Here is a 26155-nt window from a genome sequence, read left to right on the forward strand (position 1 = left end):
TTAACGAATCCGTACATGTAGATTAATGGAATTAATGTACATGTACTCCTGAAAAATTGCACGCTTAATTTGCAGGAACACGATTTCCTTTCATAAGAATTTTTTCATTATAAGTTTGCATCATGGAACAACTTGCGTATACTAACTGACATGCTATGTAAACGCAACACCTATGGTTGATTTTTCTTTTACTGAAAATACAGTCAACGTTTCCGAATGTCACCATAGTTGGTTGGGGCACATGAGGAGGTAGCGATGGAGTCGAACCGTCCAGTTGAGGTGCTTGTGTTTAGCGTAGGAATGCTTGTGTCACTGTCTGTAGTGGTGGGAATGTGCTCTAACCACGAATCCGATAAGGGCCCCAATGGAACACCGCGATGTGTATTTGGATATGGCATGGACATTTTGGTGGCTCTGCTGTGAGGGTGCTGGCTTGGCACGTGTGATGAGAGTGTTCTGTCAAGGCCATGTTGCCTTAAGACATTTGCTCGAGAAAAAATGTCGTTGTACTGGCTACAAGAGTCCTCGAGCGGTTGGTTTTGTCGAGTATTATGCTTGCACTTTCTTACATTATGTCCTGGAACACCACATCTGCTGCATTTTCGTTGTTGCTGCTGTGCCAACTTTGGTCTCTTCAATGAACCCTTTGTTAGGACAATATCTGGATCTTGCACCACATTGTCAGTTCTTCGAACAGGCTGCGCAACCGATTTATCTTTCTGGCACATTGCTTCCAACCTCAATGTCAGGTTATGGATATCATTAATTGCCACGTTATATGCACCAATACTTGATGCCGCATATCTGAGCAAATTTCGGCATGACGAAAATATAAGACCTACTCGAGCCTCCTCTGTCATGTAATGAGAAATAGTTGAACATGTTTCGAGTGAACCGTGATCCATTATCTTTGCATCTTTGGTCCATCGAGACAATATCATCGACCCGGGGATTTCTGTTATATTTTCAGCCTTCAACACAACAAATGTGTGGGAGCACAGAATTCCAATTGTTTCAAAGAGCTTGCAGCAGCAACACACGGTGTTTGTTGGCTTTGTTATCACCACTTTAACCTCATTTCCAGAAACGCCAAAATGTCTTACAAAGTAAGTAGTTGACATGACGTCTCGGCCACCTATTACTGCCGTTAACAACCCTTCCTTCTCAAGTTCATCTCGTACCAGTCTGAACATCGCTCTGGTGTACGTCTCCGCTGCTTGCTGCTCGTACATCTTTAAGTGTGTTATTAGAACAGGACTTCCTTCACAACTATCAAAGTTATCCTTCCCCTCACCTTCCCGCTGTCGATCCATAAGTCTGTCCATCTGTTTCACAAAATCAATCAATCGCAACCTTCTATTTACATAATGATTAAGAAACGCATTCATTCCTTCAGACCTTTGCGTACTCCTCATACCACCAAAGAATTTTCCTCGCAAATAAGCCTCAGCCCACATATGCCTCTCATCGTACATCTTCCGAACCCACTCAAAGTGTCCAACTTGATGCTTTTCGACCATTAATTTCCATTTCGTCTCAAACTCCTCTTCGCTATATGCATTAAGCATGCACCGACGAAAATCCTTGGTAAATTCTGTGCTGGTAACATTCGTTTGAGCATTTCGAGCTAAATGCCAGCAACAAAGCCTGTGTGATGCTTGCGGAAAAGCCTTTGTTATTGCATTTCGCATTGCTTTGTCACCATCTGTTATTACTGCCTTTGGTTGCTTATTATTCATAGCTGTCAAAAATGTCTCTAACAACCACGTGTATGTGTGCTCTGTCTCATCCGACAACAATGCAAATCCGAATACTATTGATCTTCGATGGTGGTTAATCCCCAATATTACCACAAAAGGTTTCCGATAAGCATTCGTCTTATATGTCGCATCAAACGCTATAACATCACCAAACAATGCATAATCTGCACAACTTCCGCCATCACACCAAAACAAGTCCCCAAGGCGATTTGAACTCGTCACTGTGATATCATAAAAGAATGAAGGATCAGAGCTTTTCTTACCTTCTAGATAGGATAAGCAAGTTTCTGCATCTGATTCTTTCAATTGTCGCCTTCTGTTTGAAGCGAGCTTGTTTTGAACATCAACCCTGTTGTAACCAACTCTGTTGTAACCCCCCGATCTGTCTACCATGAACTCGTGTATTTGCGATGGCGTAACTCCTACCCTCTGCAATGACGCAGCCATAACCAAGTCTGGGTCCGTTACTGTTCTGTGGGACCTTATGTGGTGCACAAGCTGTGGCGGGGTCAAGTTGTGGTTATGCACAGCATGAAAATAATTACATGACCATCGCTTTGTTTCCGAATTCAATATAATACGGAATTGTGCCTGGCAACCACTCCGTGTAAGTGGCCTTGGTTCTCTTTGTCTGCTTCTTTTCTGAAGGTATTTTGCAGCCCTGAATCCCTCTCTGCTACACACCCATGTTCGCCCTGTGATATTGCCATTAACATTTCTTCGGATATTGTCTCTCCGAACCCCAAATCCTGCTTTTCTTGCATATTGTCGATAACATGTCTCAGCTTGTTCTTCACTCCCGAATTCCCTGCCTAACATAGTTGGCATGGCAAGCCCATCATTTTCGTCCCTCTCCGTGCATTGTTGCCGATCAGTCTGGTTCTGGTTGGTTCCCATCTCATTGTTGATGGCCGCTTGTAGTTCAATGCTTCCAGAATCATCGTTGTGGGCTTCCCCTTCGTCGTTTGAGGACACATTCCACCATCCATCAATGTCGGCTTCTGTTATTACAGGATATTCCAAATCATCTCTATCTTCCTGTTCTTCATTTGAATTTTTCATTTTCCTGTATTTGCGTTCAAAATTTCGCAGAGGATTGCTTTTCTTTGTCAACAATATTGCTGTGAACCTGGTCATACAATCTGCAGTGTTGCTTCTTGGGCCTCTCCCACAGGCTACAGGGTGTTATACGAAGGTTCGTTGAATTTGCCATTTTTGCTGTGCACGCCTTCTTATTACTATTTTCCCGCCATTTCACCTATGAAGATGCTGAACTAAGTAACTTTTTTTTATGATTCTAACTCTCTTTCCAGCCAGCTTGGCTCAGCCCATTCCGTAATTTCCGTTAGATGTTCTTTGCTAACTACACTTCAGTTTGCGGCAGGCCATTTTGACAGTTTGTTGTATTTTTTAATACCACTGCCCTCACAATCGTTACTCTAATTATATCTCCTGGGCATGGAGATTACAAGGCAAATCTTATGTTATTATAATTTGTACGTTACACCTATGGAAATTTTATTCCTCATAAATATCGGACGCATTATCGTATTGTGTTAATGTCGGCAAGTGGGAATTTATTCCCCGACTGTCCTACAAAAATACACTGCATGTACTTCTTAATTGTGGTGTGCTTTAAAATATCGTTATTCAGATCCTAGCTTTTTATCACATTTTCCAAATCTAACTTATTAAATATTATAGTTATGCACTTGTAGGTTATTATATTCCCAATATTTAAACGGTTTTGTATATCGTGATCGTGAACGTTGAAGTTTCAATAACATGTATTTGATAAATTAAGTTAATTTCTCATTTAGTGTTGGTATTGTACGGACAATTTATCATGTTGTGGTCATAAGCAAAGAAATTAATATTTTATTTCACCGTTTTGCATTGTCTTCAAATGGATTTATTTAGTTTACCATATCTTTTTTAACCTCGCAACTGTTAAAGCTTACTTTATTTGGACCTTAATATTTTCCTAATTCAGTAGTAACATTTAAATGTCCCGCATGTCTTCATCGTTCATGGGATGAAAGAATTACATACTTGCCCAAATAAATTGTTCAACCGTCTTTTATTACTGCTACAAATAACTCATAGTACGCATTGTGTGGAGTTACAATTGTTATTTGGAATACTTTACTATTACAATTATTGGTAATGTTTTCACTTTCTATATTTACCGGACAATTACTATCATTATTACTAAGAATTTTTAAATCTTTAACAAACGACAGTTTACCGTATTGCTTATTATGATTCATGAATTAACAAAGTAATTAACAACTTAGTGAATTTGGATTATTACATTATTGTAGTATTAACAATAATCTATTACCATCTTTGATCATATCCACCATTACAATATCACAATAATTGTAATTCAGTTATTATTAATATTTAAAAAAACTTAAATATTCCCGGATATTTTAACGTTGACATATTTAGTACATTCAATTATTTATGAATATGTACACTTAACGAATACATTTTTTTGCCCCATTATAAACTTGCCTCATAATCCATAGAGTATGAATTCGGCCCCATAATTTAAAATTCTCAAAATAAATATTTTGTTTAAGTATAAAATATTTATTTTAATATTTTATATATATAATTATAATTTTATTATAATCAAAAATATTTTTTAAATATATATATTGTTATTAGTAATAACAAGAATAATAAGTATTATAAATTGTAACTAATAATAATAAAAATAATAATAACTTAATAATAAGTTTAAATAATGATTATGTAAGTAATAGTAAATGTATTGCTAATGCTACCTTCGACTTTAAATACTCGTTATCGGATTTGAAGAGACCAATGAATGACAGTTTTTGTCAAAATTTTAAGCTTGACCCAATAAAACTATTTTAGCATTTAAATAATTGAAGCAAGAAAAATGTGTGTAAATCCTCGAAGGTGTAACAACTTACCAAAAAGCACTTTAAAATGCCCGTTTTATAATGAGATGCCTTCGAAACCATTATTTATCAAAGTAACAAAAAATCCTGAAAGTACTTGAAATTTTTCGGGAATAGATATTTATGAAATCAACCTACATAAATATATACTCAGTGTTTATTCCATTTTATTATAATCAAAAAAATGTTAATTATCATTAACTTCTATTATTAATCATTAATAAACTTTTAATAAATCTTTGTATTAATATTTTTTAATAGATTATTTAATTATAATATTTTTTATTATCGTTATTAATAATAACAATAATATATTAAAAAACTATTCTTGTGGCTATTATATTTTGTCATTTAACAATATTTATATTTAATTATTAAATGGAGGAAATTTTGATATTATATAAAATTATGGGGGCGAATTCATACTATTTGGTTTTAATAAAATAAAATTTAAAATAAGGGGTTAAACAAATTTATAACATTTCAAAATATATAATATTCATGAATAAAATATAAATAATATAGAGCATAGGGAGGTAGATGAAATTTTACAGGGTTACCGTAACTGACAGTCAACGTATGTTAGGCGGACCCTATTAAATATACTTTAAAATTACGAAATGTTGTTCCGAACGCGCCCCATCAATGGTTAGTATCCCAATTGGCTCCGTTAATGTGTTACCTTCCCCATTTTGACCACTTTTTAATACTTTAAATCCCTTCGATATTGCCGAAGAATTCATTGAACCGGATTGAATTATTGCACCGTTATTTCTCTTAATCCGTTGTAGCCATTGCATTCCCCATAACTCATATCAAATCGCATGCTCATATGTGTCCACACGGTGGAACCGTACTTAATGGTTTTGTTTCAAAATTTAACTCCAACATTAACTACTTCCTCCTGTTTTGGCCGAACCTAATAAATGAGGTCTGTCCACATTTCGGCATCTCTCTATCGCTGCCTCTCAATTGTGAGAGCTGAAAAACCTAGGCCCGGAGCTGCTTCAAACGCGTTTGGCCTCTGTAGGTGATCGGGGCGTAGTCGCCGGTGCCGACAAAATTTCATGGTCAGTATTTTTTCTTCTAGGACCCGATTGCATTATTTGTTTATATTCCATAAATTTTAATTTTTTTGGATTATGATGTACTCTTGCGGAGTAAATCAGTCACCTTACTTTTTTTAACCAGTTAGACATTATGTATGTGGATCACATTTCACTTTGTTAATTTTTTTTTAGCTTTACTCCCTTCGATATAAGATTATTATGTATGATGTGTTGTTGCTGTATAAACTTGACTTCCCCTGTTGGAAACACCTGTTGACCGAATTCGTAGTTTTGTTCTTCATTCGTGGTCCATTATGGTCAAACTATATGACCATTTGATTTTTTTCGTGTATCAAACGCCATTATTAGTCTGTTGGTTGCTGGATTTGATAGGTTGGTCATCGGCTATTATAAAGAAAGCGCGCAACCTTATTGATTCCGGAGGGCAGAGTATGAAATCAGTGGCCCTTAAGCTTGTCCATGATAGGATCAGTTCTTTGCCGGATTCAGTCCTTTGCAAGATTTTGTCGTTTCTACCAACAGATAATGCCGTCGCTACTAGCATTTTATCTTCAAGATGGAGGCATGTATGGACTTCACTTCATACTCTGCTGTTCGATGCGACAGTATGCATCAGGCAGGGTGATTTCACTGATGCTACCATGGAAATGTTTGAGATGTTTGTTATTTCCGTTTTTCTTCGAACCGCACCCTCTAATGTACAAAAGTTTACTCTCCATTCCTATAGAGTTAGTGGGTCCGGCAGGTTGAAAGAATGGGTTTCTTCAGCTGTCATGCGTGATGTTCGTGAGCTGGAGCTGAACCTTGAAAATCAACAGCGGCTGGAGTTACCCGAGAGTATTTACAGCTGCAGATCGCTGCAGGTCCTGAAACTAGATTCTGATTTTGACATCGCCGTTCCTGGTTCTGGAATATGTTTTCCAAATGTTAAGTTCCTACGTGTGTCACTACAATATCCTGAAAATCAATTGACCGAGAAGCTGTTCGCCAGTTGCCCTTCGATTGAAGAAATGTGGCTTAAAGTTTATTTAAAGTATGATGGCCCAGCAACAAACTTCATAATTTCATCGTCTACGCTGAAGAGGTTTTATTGGACCGTACTAGTTGACGACTATAACTTTGCTTTCAATAATTGTGAACACAAATGTATTATTATGGCTCCACTTATTCAAATACTCCATGTAGTTGATGACTTGATGGTATCGTATGAGGTGCATGACCTCCAATTTCTCCAGACGGTGAATGTGGGAATTTTTTTCCCGGATTGGTCAGTACTAAATCCTTGGGAAGCTGTGCAGCTTGTCAATGCTGTTCTTAACTGCAAGAATTTGACATTATCATCTGGCGTCATACTGGTACGGTACTAACATTTTTTAGTTGTGGTTGTCCCATGCAATCTTAGTAATCTCACTGTTTATTTCCATGCTCATCACATGCGCATCCGTTTTCTTGTCTACTGTTAGGGGAAACAAATTTGTCGCATCCCCTTTTTTTGCGATTGAAAATTTGTCCCTTTTGATATGATCAATATTTATGGTTTTGTTTTTAATTTTCGTAGGCACTTGAACGTGCAAACCTTAGTGTCTTACCCTCGGTTCCTCAGCTGACCCATTTTGAAGTCCACATTGGCGAAACTGGATGGAGAGCTCTTCCTTTAATCCTGACCTCAGCTCCACTGTTGGAACAATTTGTGTTAGTTAAGGTCAGACCAGTGCCTCAATAATCTGTTTTATTTCTTATCCCAATTTCTGGACAGTTATATTATTAATGTAATCTCTGAACAGGAATGTTGGGTTGATGCCCGCGACCCCAAATTTGGGTGGATGGAAAATGGATGCGTGCCCCAGTGTTTAGCTCAACATGTCAAAGAAATTGAAATTCAAGGAGTTGAGGATGTAGAAGATGATGTGAAACTGCTCGAGTTCTTCATGAAGCACTGTTTGGTTTTGCAAACGATGATAATTAGGTGTAAGCGCACGGTGACGAATAAAAAAGTTAATCACCTCCTCCGAACAGTATCACAATTACATCGAGGGTCTGCGAGATGCGATATTTTCATTGTTTGAACGGTATTGTTTGTTATTTATGTGGTGGAAGTTACTCAACTGAAAATGCAACTTTTGCTTGTCGCTTGTTTGTTGAAGAAACCCACAAACTATGTTCTTGGTAGATGATATTTTTGTCATTTTGGATGGACCATATATGGCTCCATGTAGTTGTTTTGTGTTCCGCTCTTACACTTGAACATTTTAATTATTTTATGTGTCGCAACTTTTGTGTATTACGTGCAACGTGATGGAATATTTTAATTTTCGGAATAGTTGTAAATATTGGCCAGTATCACCCACGACGTCCCTGTACGAATGTGGTTTTGTTGATCATCCTTAGTGTATTCAAACACTGGCTATTTAATAGTTATTTGCGTAACACTCATGTGTCCCCTTATTGTGAAGGAAACCCTCACTGCCAGGAAATTAATAGAACATTTACAAATTACTACTCGGAATAGGCCAACATTTCTTAAATATCCAAAAGAACATACAGGGTATTGCCATTGGATTTTTTACATTGGACATCGTTTTAGACATAACCCCGATGTTGCAAAAGTTGTGAAACAAACGACAGTGATCAAATTCTTAATGTTCATTACAACCACATCATAATTAATATAGTCGCTACGGGATAACCATAAAGACAAAGCTTCATTTTCATGAAGCACATTTACATCCCTTGTGTCACCCGTGTATCACGGTCGTTCCGGGCACTGGATGCTCTGGCGGCGGTGGGTCAATATCCTCGAAAGATATTTGCTTGTGTCCCCCCTACGGCATAACAAGAAAGTCATGGTAACATTAAAAGCGTACCAACATATTGACAATGAAACATATAGTAAATGCTACAAATGATAAATAAATAATTTTCTTAAGTCAGCGAAACCAATATTTTCGTGCAGATTAAAACACTTACCACAAAATTTTTGGTGAACGGGCCTACCAAAGCTGTTGGTTGTACCAGCTTGCACGTACGCTTTCCATGTCCATCGGCCTTGCAAACCCTGCACCTATACTTACGCTTAGAGCGCTGTACTGTCGTGTCTGCTTCTGGTAGTTCTGCCGCTGTTTTTCCTTCCTCGTGGACGACAGTCGGCTTGTTGGCCACAATACTCGGATTAGGGGAGGCAAACAACGGCCCTTGAACGTTTCGTTCCGGGCACCCAAATGCCGGCTGTTCACCAAACATAACTGCAACATGGAGAATGAATTGGTCTTTGCGCATACATACTTGTAGTATCTTATGCAACACCTCGTCTGAGTTCACATTGATTGCCCGACCGGCCCACGGGAGTACAGCTTTGGGTTGGAAATTGTGGACGACAGGAGAATCTTTCTGCTGTAACACCAAGGCCGCAATGTTGCAAAGTCGGAGTATACTATAACTCGCCGGCCTTACTGTTTTGATGACCATAGCTGAACCCATGTATTCAAGGACAAACGTGAAAGGAGGAGGATTTGGTTCTGTAGCAGCTGCCATTGTTTAAGGACTATGCAGTTTTTTTTTTTTTTTTTTTGCAATGAATGAAGTGACTATACTGGTGGGGCTCCGATGATATCTAAATTACAGAGAACTTGCTGTATAAACACGTTCCAACAGTATAACTGTAGGCCTCAATAATTATCTTCATCCCACACCATACCAGATTTAAACCCTGCAACATCAATCACCTCATTCACATAGTTGGAGACAGTTCAGACTTTGGATATAGGGTTCAGCATATCCCGCTATACGGACGGCATCATATCGCATTGAAATTGCATTAAATGTGTTATGGATATATCTTAACGAACACGTTTTATTCACCCGAGTAAGACTATATATCAGACATCACTTCATAATCATCATAGTAGAGCAAATCTTCCAAGCATTAAATGTAATAAAGTTTCTTGCGGGAGAAAATTGATGGCCCATCACCCATGCGTGCCAGCAACATATACGAGTGAAATCACTGAATCTATGCCCTTATTCACGGGAGGGCAATTTAGTCATTACCCGCTTTCGGTAACTTGGCCTCCCTTGACTTCAAACAATTGAAACAATGATTAATTCAAATTCAAAATCATGGAAAGTAACCGTTAGTTTTACCGTTGCCCGAAATAGGTGTATCACATGCCTTACTGCATTTCCTATATAAACAGCCTATAAGGAGCAAGCCACGAAAAACATAAGGAATTCTCACTGTCAAAGCTAACAATACATGGCACATCGAGGAAGTAACAATGACAAGAACAACTATAACTACAATCGTAGGAGCGGCAGCAGCTGGATTCACCTAAGAAACCGTTATTGCGACTGTCCCCAACAACGTCGCGCAGTCATTCGGATATCAGAGTCTTCAAACAATCCACAAAGGTTGTTATTTTGCTGCGATGCATGCAAGTATTTTGAATGGTGGATTCCGGATGCCACGGAATGGCGTAGTATTCGTGAGTATGTTGAAGAGCGGACAAGAACTTACCGCGTTGGGTCATTGCATTTAGCAGCTTTATTCCTTGTGATCATCGTAGGCAATCTTATTGCCAGAGCAATGGTTGTAGTCTACTTATGGTGGGCGACGAGGAGCGGTTAAAGTCCTGCGTACTCGTCATTAGGCATTAAAGTCTGCATATGTTGCAGGCCATGCAATAGAGGACTTCGTTTCTAATTTCGTGGAGTTAGGTTTTATAAAGTCCGATTTGTCACTTTATTTGTTATAAACTGATATTAACATCGGTGATCAAATTAAAGATCATGTCATCAATCATCGTTATTATATTATTAGTATACATTTTGTGTCCGGCACGTTGTGTTCGTTGATCAACAGGAATGCATCAATATTATTAAAATAACGCGCGCGACCAGGCATTTGGGGAATAATATATGGGATGATTTCGTTTGTAACTATAAGGTACAGCACGTGTGACACGTGCTTCTATCAAATTTAAATCGTGCCAACGTGTACAAGATTCCGGAGGCAAAAGAAAATGATAACTTTAAGCGAAATAAACAAAATGCCTATTCCTGTGGGAACAACTGACCACAATAATATGTAGATGGTACCCTTTATCAATGGTCGGAAACACCTGCGGTTAACAGAATTTTCCCGAGATCATTGTTAAATTTGGGCCGTCTGTATTTACTGCTACGATAAATGGCAGCATCTAGAACGAGATTAAACATAAACCTACTGCATATGACGGTGAATTGCTCGAGCGATGGCAAAAATAACAGATGCTTCATTAACTCTCATTTGGAAAGTGAAATCACTTAATAAACCATCCCAAGTAAGAAGGATGTCAATCAATGAGGATGTAAATAGCAGCTGACACGATCGAGAATGAAGATTAACAAAAAGTTGGAAGTTCATTATGGTCGGACAGTTGTTGTACCTCCTGCGATGAAGTTAACATATGAATTAGCATTAAGAATGGTTAATGAGGCAGTTTCCGGCGCAGAAAATCCCAAGTTAGAAAAATGTAGAAATATATATAGCAAAACGAAGGTATGCACCAAAATAATGAGGTGAAAATCAAGGTTAATACAGGTTGAAACCTCAACTTTGAATAAGGGCCACGGTGACAAAGGTCATGAATACAAGTAACCGGAGATGATATTGACGGACTGTTACTACAGATGCAAACACAACCTGTTAAAACTACAGATGGACAGAACCTTCGGGTAAGCCGATATCACACTGCAACATGGAGATCGAATCACGACGGATGGTTACGCCTTAGGCTTAGCGTTTGCAGAGCCTTGGGGAACTCGCCCCCCCCCCCTCGAACTCCATTGTTATCGCGATTGTTTAAATGTGTTAAGTCCACCTAAAGCATTTTAAATGGCCCTTCCAGGGAAACTTGAGAGTATAGCCGTGATGATTTCGGATTGTGTCCTTTTAATATTTGCTGAGGGAAATGACAATTGACAAGTCCAGGCACCTCTAGAATCTGTGGATGAGATGTCTCTTCCTTCCTACTAAACCAGGTTATGTGCCTCGAGGAGTTGATGTAAATGCAGGTCTTGAGAGTATTATTTAACTATTAAATTCAAAAGAAGATTAAAGGTCGTGAACAATAAAAAGTTTGCTTGACGTATAGATTAAAAGATAGTAAAGCTATATGCAATTTATTTGAAAGCTCATACAGTTCATAAACGCAACAGAATTACCATATTCGAAAACAAGAATCAATGTCTTAAAAACAATATTAGAAGGAGATGGATAACAACATTTTGAGAACATAATCCGCCGAGGGGGATTATTAATTTTCAAAATAAAACTAATTTGATGGTATAGATTATTCCCAGCCGGAATTGTAAACGTTGTTCCCGAAAAGGACAATATGTTGTCAGGAACGTGCAAAGGTACAATAGTGTCCTATTATATTGAATGTTGCCAGGCTATAGAGTTGGTGGATAATCAAAAAGGGAGGTAAGGGGAGCCTCACAGCTTGAATCAATCAAAATTTAAATCAAAGTGACCCCCTTTTGGCATGTCAATTGTCATACACTGACAACTGAGGTACATGGAGAATGGGAGAATGGGACTTTTTATTGAAAGGTTGTGCATGCTCGTCTCAATGGAGTGAAAAAGGGGCTTTAGTTGTCAGGAATGACATCGATTACATAAAAAGGCCTACAGAAGGGTAAATTATGATTTATTACAATTGAAAAGACAACGCACTTAATTAAATTTTTTATTAACAAATGCCAAAATAAATTTAATATTAAAAAACACGTTAGGTCCTTACGGGCAATTAATCATCATCCATTATGATTGCCCCATTAATCCGTTGGTTATTAGTTTTGTTAAACAAATTAGTATGGCAAATAAACTCTACCAACAATGTGATTATAATTGGCATGGCTTGAATTTGGTTTTGATGTTAAGCAGAATATATAAAATTATTTCAATAAATCCGAAATATTTAGATTGCAACGTAGTACTAAAAATAACTTATAATTAAAATTGCCATTGGTTATTATGAACATTTATATTAATTAATTGTTAAAGCATGATTTGAAATAAAACGAATAACATATTACCAATACTTAAAAGAACATGTGATCTAAAAAATAATTTTAATAACGTTATTAACAAAATAAAAATTTATTAAAAAATTTTGTTTTGATATTAAATTCTTCATAAATCATGATTTTCAAAAATTATCATCTTCAAATTGTGATAATAAATAATAATAAAATGTTTATATATTAAGTCATTGTAAATTAGTAATACTAGAGAAAAATTTACATAGTTAAATCCATTAACGCATCATAAGGAGATAATATTATAGTATCAATAAAATACAATAGTTTTATATAAAAAATAACCATAAAATTTGATTTTTTTTGGATGCCTAAACAAATGCCAAAATAGGGGTGGGAGGACACGTAAACCGTGGTCTTAAAAATACCGAACCGAACGGCAGTGTAAATTTAATTGGGGTTTCGGTTAATAATTACAAAACCCGATTTTTAAAAAAAATTTCCATAAATAGTGATACAATACAATGTCTTTTTTTTTACATTTTAAGAGTTATGACTATCTATCTAATAAAAGAATGATAAACTTATTGGTCCAAAAATGTTTTAAATAAATGAGGCCAAATGGCCTTAATAAGTTAAAATTGTAATTGCGGCCAGAACCGAAAAACCTTCGCAAACCCAACCGACTTTTTGCAATTCCGTTTAGGGTCGGATTATTTATATTTCGGATCTTATAATGTTGTTTAAAAATAAAATTGCAAATGTAAGCGTTTGGTCTTAATTTGGATCCAAAACGAACATCATTGAATCAAGCCGTGCCGACCGGTATCATTTATTTAAGTAAAATTCTATTACATTCATGATTAATTCGTTTAAGCTGGAGCTTAACATTTTACCTTATTTTTTTGAAAATTTCGCGCCAACTCGCTGTTTGTTCTACTTTTTTTGGTTAAAGCGCGCAATTACGATGAACAGGGCAGGACAGGAAGTTTCGACAATTAGATTTCCCAACTCCTTCAGGAGTGATCTTAGCGAAAGGATAAAGGGCACAATACAGACACATCGTAAAGGAGGACTCGTAACAAACAATTGTCCATACGGTGGCCACTGAAATATCACATAATGGAAGGAGGTAATATGCTTACTTATTGCTTTTAAGTTATGTGCCTTTACGATTATGAAGAAAGCAATGAATCTTAGGTAAGAGTAGTCATGCATTGGACAGAAAATAAATTTGTCATGAAAACGCATTGTAAAACAAATTTGTTGCTGGTGTTGCGATAACACCAATTGAATGCTAGGTTGCAATCATACTATAAGACCAATAGACAACAACTTTCATTTAACCAGATTGTTTCGCTATTTCATAGGTAACATTGTTGTTTAATAATAGTTCAAATTTATAATTTTGTTGCTTAATCCATAACCATAATTAAATAACGTTATATAATATTTTTATTGTCGGTCATGATCAATGAGATATACGTAATTGTCTGATCTTCTAACTTTTATATTAAATGAAAGCAATATTTTATGCAAATAAAACATATGAAAGGAGAAGGCTTACACATTACAGAAATGGAGGAGGACAAACAATCTGGTGTTGTAGATAGGAAAAGGCAAACGAGACAGAAAAATGGAGGTTCCACCAAGCAGACTATCAATAAAACATCTCCGGAATATATTCGTACCCGCAGCTGTGGAAGTAGACTGAGAGGTAACTCCGCTAATGATACTGACCGACCGGAGCAATTGTTAAAAGCTAAATGTAGAAGGATCAGGAGAAAGATTGCGAGAGAGCTCTTTCCTTCCAACAGTCATAGTAACGAACAATGCAACAGACATTCACGAACAAGAATGGGGTGTAAAACACAGATGCCAACAGGGAGGTGCTCGGATGATGATGAAGAAAGTCAGGAAGAAAATAATGATGAGGAATACCAAATAGAAGGGTACTCATCGGAAAATGACAAGGGCTATATGTATAGATTGACAGATGACGAAACACCTTGCCATGTGGGAGAATGGTTCAAATTTGAAGACCCTCCAAGGCATAAGATGATATTGTATCATGGACAGAGATTTAGAGATGTCAGTCACTTTAGAAAGGCAATTGAAGTGTTTGCAATCCGTGACGGGTTTAAGTTGTGCATAATGGAAAATCGGGGCCATGCCGTTTCCTATGAGTGTTCCGATCTGCGCTGCGACTGGAAAATCAAAGCAGGGCGGGTTGTTAATGGAAGGACATTTATTGTAAAAGAGTTTGTAGCACAGCATAAATGCACTCGCCGTCACCAACAATTCCAGGATAGACCGAAGTGGATATCAGCAATTTATCTTCATAGATGGAAATTGCAACCAAACCTCAGAACAGTTGACATAAGGGATGAGATCGAAGCAACGTATGGGGTAGTATGCCATGAAGCGAAATTGTTGTGTGCAGCAAAAAGAGCCAAACATATTCTGGGCATGGACCATGAAGATGGTTATGCTATATTGAACCAGTTCAAAGACGAAATGGAGAGAATAAATAGCCGCAACATCGTACTCCTGGAGACTAAAAGGCATGAATATGGAGAGGTAGAAAGATTCAAGAGGATGTTTGTATGCTGGGAACGGACGTCTTATGCGTTCAAGAATCATTGTCGACGTTTACTGGCGGTTGATGGATGGAAAATTAATAACCCATACAACAGTGTGATGCTAGTGGCAGCTGCACTTGATGGGAACAATGGTATATTACCTATTGCATTCTGTGAAGTTCAGGTGGAAGACTTGGATTCGTGGGTGTTTTTTATAAAAAATATAAACAATGCTTTGCGTTTGGAGCATGGTGAAGGTCTATGCATTATGGGTGACGGAGATAATGGGATTGATTATGCTGTTGAAGAATTCCTTCCTAAAGCTGTGTACAGACAGTGCTGCCTAAAGATTTTCACACAAATGGTGAAAAGATTCCCTACAGCGCCGGTGGAACACTTCTTTTGGTCGGCTTGCCGCAGTACAAGTGCAACATCTTTCAATAAATATATGGATTTGATACATAATGAAAGTGAAGAATGCCATGATTGGTTGTTACAAACTGATTGGTCAAGCTGGGCTTTGTTTACAATTCCAAAATGGGTGAAATGTACATGTGTAACCCTATCCATTACTGACAAACTTCGCAATTACTTACATCTATATTTGGAGATGAGCATTGCTAGCAGATTTGTAGCAATTGCACGCTTAACAGCAGAATTGTTTGAACGAAGAAGAATGGAAGTGTGGAACTGGTACAGGGAGAAAGTAACGCCAACGGTTCGGGAAGTAATTAAGGACCGTACCATTGATGGTCAGCGTTTCGTGCTTGTTGAGGAAAATGGCCCCAGGCTGAAATTAACTGATACCAGATCATTACTTTTTGACCTCAACATGGAAGCACAGTCATGCAGTTGTGGGTTGTGGCAGATATCGGGAATTCCATGCGCGCATGCATGTAAGGGAATTCAATTGATCATGGGAAATGTTGAGGAGTATGTGGATAATATGATGTCTGTCCAGAACTTTTGTTCAATGTATGCTCCCGGGATGATGCCATTTCCTGAAAAACATGCTTGGAAGTGGGGCACATGTAATAAACTACTTCCGCCGATGATCGAAAGTGTGAATACTCTTTCAATGAAGGGCAGTAATGAGAGTGCATCCAGCAGAGCTCGTCAATGCATTGAAAATTACTCTGACGCTGCCACAAATAATCCAAAGGTGCATATGGTCCTTTAAGTTTAACTGTTATAGTGCACACTATATGTTTGCAATTGTAATATTGCGGGAATTTTTTAACTACGGTCTTCTTACTTGTTGCAGTGGACGCATCCAAATACTCTGACTCACTTTGCTGAAGAAAAGGATAGCCTTCGGATTAAATCCACGTCCACCGATGGTAGTCTAAGTAAGTTTTATATTGTTCGGCTAAGCAAACAAGTATCGCATTTGTTAGTTTTCCCGTGGATATGTAACTAAATTATTTTTTCGGAAAAACTACATAACAAATACTTATTCCTGTGTGGCTTACTGTGCAGGCATGTGATCACAAAATCGATCGCTTACATTAAATCGACATCAGTCCTTTGCAGCTCCACTCTCTATGTTTCATTATAATGTTTTGTTATCTATGTATTTCATTATAATGTTTTGATATATAATTCCAAATACAAACAAAGTTAATGGCCTTTCGGCTATTTTGCCATGGGGATGATTGTGATTCTATCCTCGCCAGACTATCTCTTAAGCAAACTAATGATATCTACCACCATGGTTATCTATTTCACTCGTAATGCACTATTTATTAACCACCTAAATTCTGCAGAAACATGCCTGTGAACTGAATGGTTCATCTTCGAAGTTTGTTGTTGTGTATGTCTGAACAAAACGGAATTATTACCATGTCTAAAGCAATCCATTGCTGTGAATGAGGTCATTTATTACCTAACTACATGAAAATTTTCTTAATTTCCTCCTATCGCCTTTTAATACCACATTTTACGCATATCTTTTAACACATTCATTTAGTAATTTAACTAATATTCTGCATTATACAAGATTCACCTTCAAATATTGTGCTAAATTAAATTCTATTACCCGATTCTAGTAACAAGTCTGCCAGGTCCAAATTAAAATGAGTTGAAATCATGTTAACTCAAGCTACGAGTTTTCTGAAATTGCATTTATCATTACCACAACGGTGGACATCAAAGGGACATCTACATAATATTCATAAATCCATTACCCTTTGTCTATGAGATTGACTACTACTACTATTAAGCACTTCCCCATTACTGACACTTCTACGAACATTAACCTATGATTCAATGTTTTTATTCTTAAACCGAGCCCAATGTCAATGTGCATCTTAAACTGCAATTAAAATAATAAATTATTAATTCAACATGCAAGGAAAATTGCTATTTAGATTTTCGATTCTATCACTTCCGATAGCCCATGATACCCGCACCTAATTTTTTTAATGTCGGCATCAATGGACTGTTTTTCAATCTCCTCAATGGATAACACCGTCATTTGTGGTAGGACCTCCTCAGCTTGCAAACCTGTACATTATGAAGGCGTCGTTAAATGGACCGGAAACATGTGATAACTCCAAATACTCTTATCAATCATTCGCAATTCTATTATTTTCTACTATCTTTTTCCATTAACTACTAAATTATGGATCAGTTGTATAGTCTTCTACAAAGTGATCCAGCCACTCAAATAATTAAGAAATTTTTTTCCCTATACAAGATGCACCTTCAAATTGGTAGCGCCTGCACTCCGATTTAACAAAGCTCACTCACAGGACACAACCTTTGACATCTCTGAGCATTACAATTGGAGGACTTGTCTACACGAACAGAAATATCTTTCAAAACGTGGGATAGTAACTTATTTATAACTTACTGCTTCACTGTCAATTTTTAGTTACAAAAAATTTTTGTGCCACCATGATTACATGCTTCAACGAAATCCAGATCTTAATAAACTCTGTTGCTGCATTAACTACTTCAATTCGTTCATTGGAATATCATGCCAAGTTTTCATATTCCCATTCCAGTGCACAACTACAAGTGATTTCATATATCTTCCATACTAGTGCTTTCAGTATTTTCAAGTGTCAATACATTTCACAATTAATATAATGGTTTTGTGCTCTAACATAATTGTGCTCAAACGTTATTCAAGTGTTCTTATTTGCCACCATTTCCTATTCTCATGTTGCAAGGCAAACAACATTGCTAATTAATGACAATCCAATTATAAAATCTAAATTGAAAATAAATCAGAATTACTTCACCCAAAATGTTGTCCTGATGTATAAATTTAGTGAACATGTTACCATATAAGCGATAAATATAACTTAACTGTTTTGTACCAGTCACAGCAGATCTCATCAAACAACTCAAGGTTTAGGATTGTACAGCAAGTGCATTGTTAAAGCATATTTCACCATAAACACTTTTATTTCCCTACCTTAATCAATGAAAATGGCTAAATTTTAAATTTAATATTACCAATTTTTGCCGTTGCTGATTTTGTTCTGTGCACTCCTCCCATGTCCGAACCAGTCAAATCAAACATGTTCATCCCGTAAGCCCATGCACATCACTTTCGGTTAAACTTCTCCTTAATTAATAGATCAAAGATTTTCAGTTTTTTTTTCATATCTATGAAATTAACCAAAACCATACCATTCCTCTGCCCATTTCACTTTCCACTCCATATCAATCTTCCACAACCTATTTTCTCCCACTGTACCACAATCTCATAAAACGACGACGAAATCCTATGCCATTTTTCATACATCTTCCGCATTTAATACATCAAATAATTCAATACGAACAAGTACTTCAGATTCCTAAACTTCGTACTAGCATCTTTTGTACCATTCGCAACCTTCTAGTTTCCAAATTAAAAACTCTACAATTTAGTGAAATACAGCCCCTTCAACACAAGGACATATCACAATTTACAAAACTTCTAATCCTAAACAGCCTCCCCATCTATATGTCCCCCGTTATAGTCCTTTAATTACCTGCATTCATGCACTATCGATTTTTTCCTTAAAAAAATTTTCAATACAAGTACCTGGGTACTCCAAGTTCTTAACATCTTAAATCACAACCACCAAATCTGTAGCCACATTACACAATCCATTTTTCTACATTTGGGCTTCCTTTCATGGTTGTTCCTGCACGGTTTATTGAAACCTAAATTCAGGATTACTCTTCATTTTCTTCTCCAACAAATAACTAAGCCTCCCGTTTCTTGAATCAATTGCTCAGAACATTTCTGGACAAACATTTACTCTTTCTTACCATTCTTCCCTTCTCTCTTTCTAACACACAAACGTAACCCCCAGACATACGGAACGCTAATAACCCATTTTAAATCTTTCGAACAAATTATCGATTTGTTGTAAGGACTTACCTACTGCGTCCGATTGAATGCATCATCACCAGATCAAACACACATCTTTGCAGTAACAAAAGTTTTTAACTCAGATGTGCCTAATTCCTAAAGTTTCAGCTCCAACCACCGTGTGCTGCAATTGCCGGCCACAAAATTTTTGTTTGCCTTCATATTAGCTGACGTCGTTTCGAACTAATTTGGCCGAATACCACTACGATTCCATCGGAAATTGAAGGGTTTTATCGACATTTTTTCTCTGTAAATTATTTCAGCAATTTATCGGTGCTGGAAGGGTTTTGTATGATGGCCAGTCAAAGCTAATGAAATAAGAACTTTAATCAATATCTGGATCTTTATTAATTGATTAATAAAGCCAGCCACAGTGCCTTGGAGCAACCGGGAGCAACCGGTTGCTCTACTTTTCCTTTACATTTTTTTTAGCCGTTAGATTTTCTCTCAATCATCGAACGGTGGTTTTAAAAGAAGACAAAAAGCGTGGTACCATACCACAGTGGTATGGTAGGCGGGTCCAGAATAATGATGGAAGTTCTTTTGTTTTTTCTAAAGGTGTCGGTTGAAGGAAAAGCAATAATGATGATGGAATTTTCGTAATTAAAATTAATAGTATTTTCGCAATTTTAATTAAATTAATTGATTTTTTTCCTCTTTTTATACCGGCTGCAGCCTAGTATAGCCTACTAATAGATCCGTCTGGTAATTATTACATTTTATGAAAACAAAAGACGCATCAGAATGATGAAAATCACTCTCTAAAATAATATTAAAATAAAAAAAAACAAATTAAGTAATTAAAAAGAAATAATAGACCTAAAAATTAATTAATTAAATATCTAATTAATTAGTGTTCATCACATCTTCTTGAGCAGCACTCGCAGCAAAAGCAACACTCCCAGCAGCAGCAGCACAACCGGTTTACCCATCTTCTTCTTCCGCCAATAATGTTCAAACAGCTATTCGCTCTCTTGCTGGATAAGCTTAACGCTATTCTGAATCCTTTCAATCTCTTCTCTCAGTTTCTCGAGAACCTTTTTGCAATTCTTCACCCTATAAGCATTATTTTTTATAGCGGCTTCCAAACACCCCAAATATTCTCTTCCTTCTTCCGACATTTTCCCCTTTTTAGTTGACTTGATAGTGATAAAAAATAAAATAAAAATCCTCCAAAAATTATATCTCATTTTATAGTGAAAACGCATGGACGAGTCATGCTGTAACTAGCGCATCATAATATTTTCACTAGCTATAATTTAGAGTTGGGATCTGTACATGCTACATTCACCCCGCACAAGATGGCATGCTTGTTCACATAATCCACATTTTTTTTTTCAATTTCTTTTCACAAATTTATCTTTTTTTATCTCTGATGACCACTTGCTAATTATTCTTTACAATATACGAGTTTGAAATGTTTTATAAATAAGATAAATTTGAGATTCGAAACCTAAATACAGTCTCAAGTCCTTTAACATAATACAATATATCTTGTACAGTGCAATTATACAGTGTCGAGCCGTTTAGTATCTAACTACATATTATCTTCTCGAGTCATATTTAGATTCAATGCTAACATGAAGATCTCACCTTAAAATAACCAAAAAAAAAAAAGAAAATCTTAAATTGGGAATAAAAGAACCATAAGTTATGGTAAGATAAAGACTTAAGTCAAGTGGTATGAGCATTGTTCTTTTAGGGCCAAAGCCTTGAGTTCAAGCCTCAGTACGGGACATGAGGTGAAATCCAATAATCCTTAAGGGCATGTTTGGTACATTATATTATAGGGTATTAAAATACTGTTCACATTAAAATAATACCAACCCTATGTTTGGAACAAATTAACAAGAAATTAAGGTGGGTGGCTAATTACCAAGGAATCAGTTGACACATTAGCTTTGTTTTTTTTTTTTCCTTTTACTTTTGACTTTTCCTCTTGCTTTATAATAATAATAATAATAATAATAATAATAATAATAAAAAAATTAAATATAGTTTTTAATTTAATATAATATTTTTATTTTTTTGTTTTTACATTATAATTATTAATATAAATTAATAAATAAATAATTTATCATTCAATAATAGTATATTTTTTTTTATTTTTATATTATAATTTATTAATAAATTTATAACTTATTATAACTAATAAAAATATTTAACTATGAATAAATTTGAATAATATTAATTTAAAATTAATAATAATATAAAATATTAATACAATTTAAATATATTAAAATAATATAAAATATTATATTTAATTTATTTTAAATTAATTACAAAAAAATCAATATAGTACAATGTAGCACCAAATATTGTACAACATTATTATAATGCAGTTTTAATGTAATATAATATAATATAATATAGTGTACCAAATACACCCTAAGAGTAAAAAAAAATAAGTCATGGTACATAACAAAAAGGAAGAATAATGATATATGTACAACAATTGGTACAACAATTGGTACAACATCTATAAAAATAAAATTATCATTTTTTTTGTCTTGTAGTAAATTTTTTTTATTGGTGTAATGAATGAAGGGAGTTGTATTAATATAGTCTACTTTCACTTTCATATTAAACCTAGACACTGTTGTCTATGCCTTAATTTCTGGTGCTTGGGATGTTGCTATTGTTCATGGTGGCAAAGCTTCCGCATCTTTCATCCCCTCAAGGCCAGCCTTGCGCTGGATTGACTTATCACTAAAGAACATAACTCGAGACATAAATGAAGATATGTTTAGAGGGAACAATAAACAGCTCAAATGCTTATCTGGAAGCATGATGAACCTAAAATCCCTCGGATACATCATCTTGTACAGTGAAATTACAGAACAATGCTATATAGTCTCAAACCCTTTAACATCCAAATACAGAATACCTTTTCAAGTCAGTATCAGAATTTGGAGGGAAGAAGAACCCTCAACTGAATCTCCAAGATATATAACCATTCAAATCTCTGGAGATACTACCCTTTAGAACATCCCGGGCTTCATCCCACCGAGTAAAACCATCGAGATTTGAGCCTATGTTAGCAAGAAGATCTGCAGCAACTATTGCCTTCACAGTAAGTACGAGTAAAGTGAACTTCCATGGAAGACAAGAGCTTTAAACAATTGTTCCAACGAACAAGAATGGACCACAGGGGAGGAATTCTTTTGTTCCAGAGATGCAAAAAACCAACATCAAATAAAACTCAGTCCAAAGCTTTTTCCATTTGCGAGCAAAAGCTTGCTTTATAACATAAACCACAGTCATGATTACTTGCAGCAATTACCCTGCAACCTCAGAACAGGACAAAATCAAATATTAAAATGTCTAAAAATATCTAACTTGGAACAGAGTCTGTTCTTGTGCTTGGGCTCTACATAATACATATTTAAGGTTCCATTAATGAAGACTACATTGTCTATGATCAAGGAAAAGATAGGGCAGCTCTCGGTGGATGATCTATATAACAAAATTCTAAATTAAAAATCATGAATCTCATAAACATGATAGGATGCAATGGAAAAATACCCCACCCAATGTTACCAGAAAATCGTTCAAATGAAAAAGTACCAAATAGAATAGTAATGCTGAAGTAAAGTACATACCACCAACAATAATAAAAATGAACTGCAATGGTGTGACTTCCATTTTATTCCTGGACATTTTCAGAAAGCAAGCAACAATCATAGTTGTCGGAGAAAAATGAGTTTTTTAATTTTTTTATAAAAACTTTTAGGATTGCTCTCATACAATATGTAAGAATTTATAATTTAGAAATCGTACCTTAAAAATCTGATTTGACTTTTTCTGCTGAGGTGCTTTAGGCTCCCAAATCATGATCCGTCACCACCACTCCTATTAGATCACGATCCATCATCACCACTCCTGTTATATCACGATCTGCCACCAAATAATCTTCCAGGCTATGACTCAAGTTTGATCTGCATTTGATGTGTGGACGCCTTTATCACCACTAAAGCAATTAGCACGAAAAATTTTTTCTCTCAACAATAAAGAGAAGAATCTTTTTCTCTTATCTATATAAAGTGGCTGCTCCTTTTCTCTTTTGGGAGAAAATAAGTCCATTTATATCTCTATCTAGTGGAAACCCTAGGCTCTATTTTTTAATATTATTTAATTATATTAAATCAAGTTTGATTTAAATTAAAAATAATAAACCAAAAGTAATGTTACTTCTTTGTTGTCATAGGGGCCCACCTTAAAAAATAACACAAGGTCCCTTAGACACAAGTACATTACATGAAGCCTTCTACTAAATAATATATTTAGGCTTTTAACCCAAATAGCTAGTGATCTTTCTTATTAATATTCCAGTAGTGGCGTAATCAATTAAATGAGTTAACCCGAGAATCATTTGGGAACATACAATAGTGGCTATAATAATTAGGTCTGTAATTAAACTAGTCCAATTATTTAATTCCAAATTTACTCCACTAAAAGATTGAAATTGACCTTCATAATTGTTTGCTCGAATAATAATTCGTCCCAAGCCACAATGATTTTTTTACTGCTCAATCATTTGTACAACATCATTAATTAAATCAATATCTCAACTGTCCAATCAATTTAATTACATCTTATTCATTGATACTTACTGATTTTCTCTAATGATCATTTTCAACATACTAAATATGTTGACACACTCTGACCAGAGAATTCTATGATCAAGTGCTGAAAACTCATCAAGAGATGCGTCGTACAAATTCTATATTGTTAATCTATAACTCCAATACTCATAATTGCTCCCACCAAGATACCGAGTAATCTTGACCACAATTGTGTGTCGTGCCTATTGGTAACTCAAATGAAATAACAATTATAATCATGAAATCATAAGTAACTCAAGATTAAGATTACAGTAAAATCAATGCCTATGAGATTTAATAAGTTAGACAATCATTTTAAGGTTAATTAAATCTCATATGTGATCCAGCTCAATGTACTCAAACTACATAAGTAAATTTATACATGATTAAGACAAATCATTCAATGAATTTACTACAGTCTAAACATAAATAGAGTACCCAACTCTATTTATCAATTGTGAACTTAATTTATTTAATCATAATATAACTTATATTTATGTCTTCTGTAAATTCATATGATGATCACATAAATACATATAATATGATTAAACAGACTTTATTCAAAATATTTATGCAATTGAAAATATCTCAAATATTTTATCAATTAGAAAATAAATTAATATGCTGTAAAAGAGCATATAATCCCAACAATCTACCACTAGCTCTTAAAGCATATCTGGCATATTACACATGCTCTAGGGCTCTAAGTGCAGGTTATAAAGGTTTCCCACTAATGGCCATTGTCATAAGATATGTCATATAACATTTAATGCCATTTGGAGTACTGTCATATAACCTTTCTACACTATTCCCTTATAAGATGATACTTCCTCTCAATATGTTTTGTTTCTTGTGGTTTATTGGTTCCTTAGATTGAGCTACCGCACCACCGTAATCACAAAATAGTTTAAGGGGTGCAGTTACAACAGGTACCGCCTTAAGATTTTGTAGGAACTTGCAGAGCCATATAGCTTCTTTTGCAGATTCAGATGTAGTCACATATTCAGCTTCAGTTGTGGAGTCTATAATATAAGATTTTCACACTCCTCCAACTAATAGCTCCACTTCCTAATGTAAACACATTGTCGAAGGTTGATTTTCTAGAATCTTTATATGACATAAAGTCAAAATCAGTATAACCCCACTGGAATAAGTTCATCACCAGAATACACAAGCATATAATTTTTAGTTCTTTTCAGATGCTTCATTATATGCTTGACTACAGTCCATTGTTCAGGTCCAGGATTTGATATCTGCTAACCATTCATACCGCAAAACAGATGTATTGCCTAGTGTAAAGCATGACATACATGAGACTTCCCACTGCTTCTGCATAGGGAACTCGTCTCATTCTCTCTATCTCTTCAGATGTTTTATATGATTGATCCTTAGATAATACAATTCAATGTCTAAAAGGTAATAAACTAGTCTTGAAATTTTTCATACTAAATCTAGCCAATATCTTGTCGATATAGACCACTTGAGACAAGGTTAAAGTTTTATTCTTTCGGTCTCGTAGTAATTTGATACCAAAAATATAACTTGCCTCTCTCAGGCTTTTCATATCAAATTATTTTGCTAACCAACTCTTTATTGTAGTCAATACTCCTATATCGTTTCCAATTAGGAGAATATCGTCTACATAAAAAACTAGGAAGGCTACATATTTTCCTTGAATTTTCTTATACACACATGGTTCATCAATATTTTTAATGAATCCAAACGATTTAATCGCTTGATCAAATCTGATGTTCCATGATCGGGATGCTTGCTTCAATCCATAAATGGATCTCTGCAACTTACATACCATG

At 35.6% G+C, this 26155-nt stretch overlaps 3 protein-coding genes and 1 long non-coding RNA gene across 4 annotated transcripts; 2 read left to right on the forward strand and 2 right to left on the reverse strand.

Moving 5' to 3' along the window:
• Positions 1-203: 203 nt before the first annotated feature.
• On the reverse strand, positions 204-2822 carry LOC112099042 (protein FAR1-RELATED SEQUENCE 5-like). The gene has a single exon (XM_024186142.1). The coding sequence runs from the start codon at positions 2820-2822 to the stop codon at positions 204-206; it is 2619 nt and encodes an 872-aa protein (XP_024041910.1).
• Positions 2823-5594: 2772 nt separating this feature from the next.
• Positions 5595-8108, forward strand: LOC18045009 (F-box/FBD/LRR-repeat protein At5g56420). The gene is made up of 4 exons (XM_006436553.2): positions 5595-5766; positions 6139-7121; positions 7325-7468; positions 7551-8108. Exons 2-4 carry the CDS (start codon positions 6198-6200, stop codon positions 7830-7832), a joined length of 1350 nt encoding a protein of 449 aa, XP_006436616.2. The 5' UTR covers positions 5595-5766; positions 6139-6197; the 3' UTR covers positions 7833-8108.
• A 6256-nt stretch (positions 8109-14364) lies between these two features.
• LOC18045010 lies at positions 14365-16855 on the forward strand. Its single transcript, XM_006436554.2, has 3 exons — positions 14365-16530; positions 16633-16717; positions 16848-16855. The coding sequence occupies exons 1-3, from the start codon at positions 14365-14367 to the stop codon at positions 16853-16855; spliced, it is 2259 nt and encodes a 752-aa protein (XP_006436617.2).
• Positions 16856-17617: 762 nt separating this feature from the next.
• Positions 17618-20066, reverse strand: LOC112099216. Its single transcript, XR_002906030.1, has 2 exons — positions 18834-20066; positions 17618-17873 (listed from the first exon to the last, which is right to left on the reverse strand). It is a non-coding gene; the product is annotated as an uncharacterized LOC112099216 (long non-coding RNA).
• Positions 20067-26155: the final 6089 nt, after the last annotated feature.

The sequence above is a fragment of the Citrus clementina genome, unplaced genomic scaffold, assembly GCF_000493195.1.
Source record: "Citrus clementina cultivar Clemenules unplaced genomic scaffold, Citrus_clementina_v1.0 scaffold_4, whole genome shotgun sequence".
In the NCBI taxonomy this organism is placed as follows: domain Eukaryota; kingdom Viridiplantae; phylum Streptophyta; class Magnoliopsida; order Sapindales; family Rutaceae; genus Citrus; species Citrus x clementina.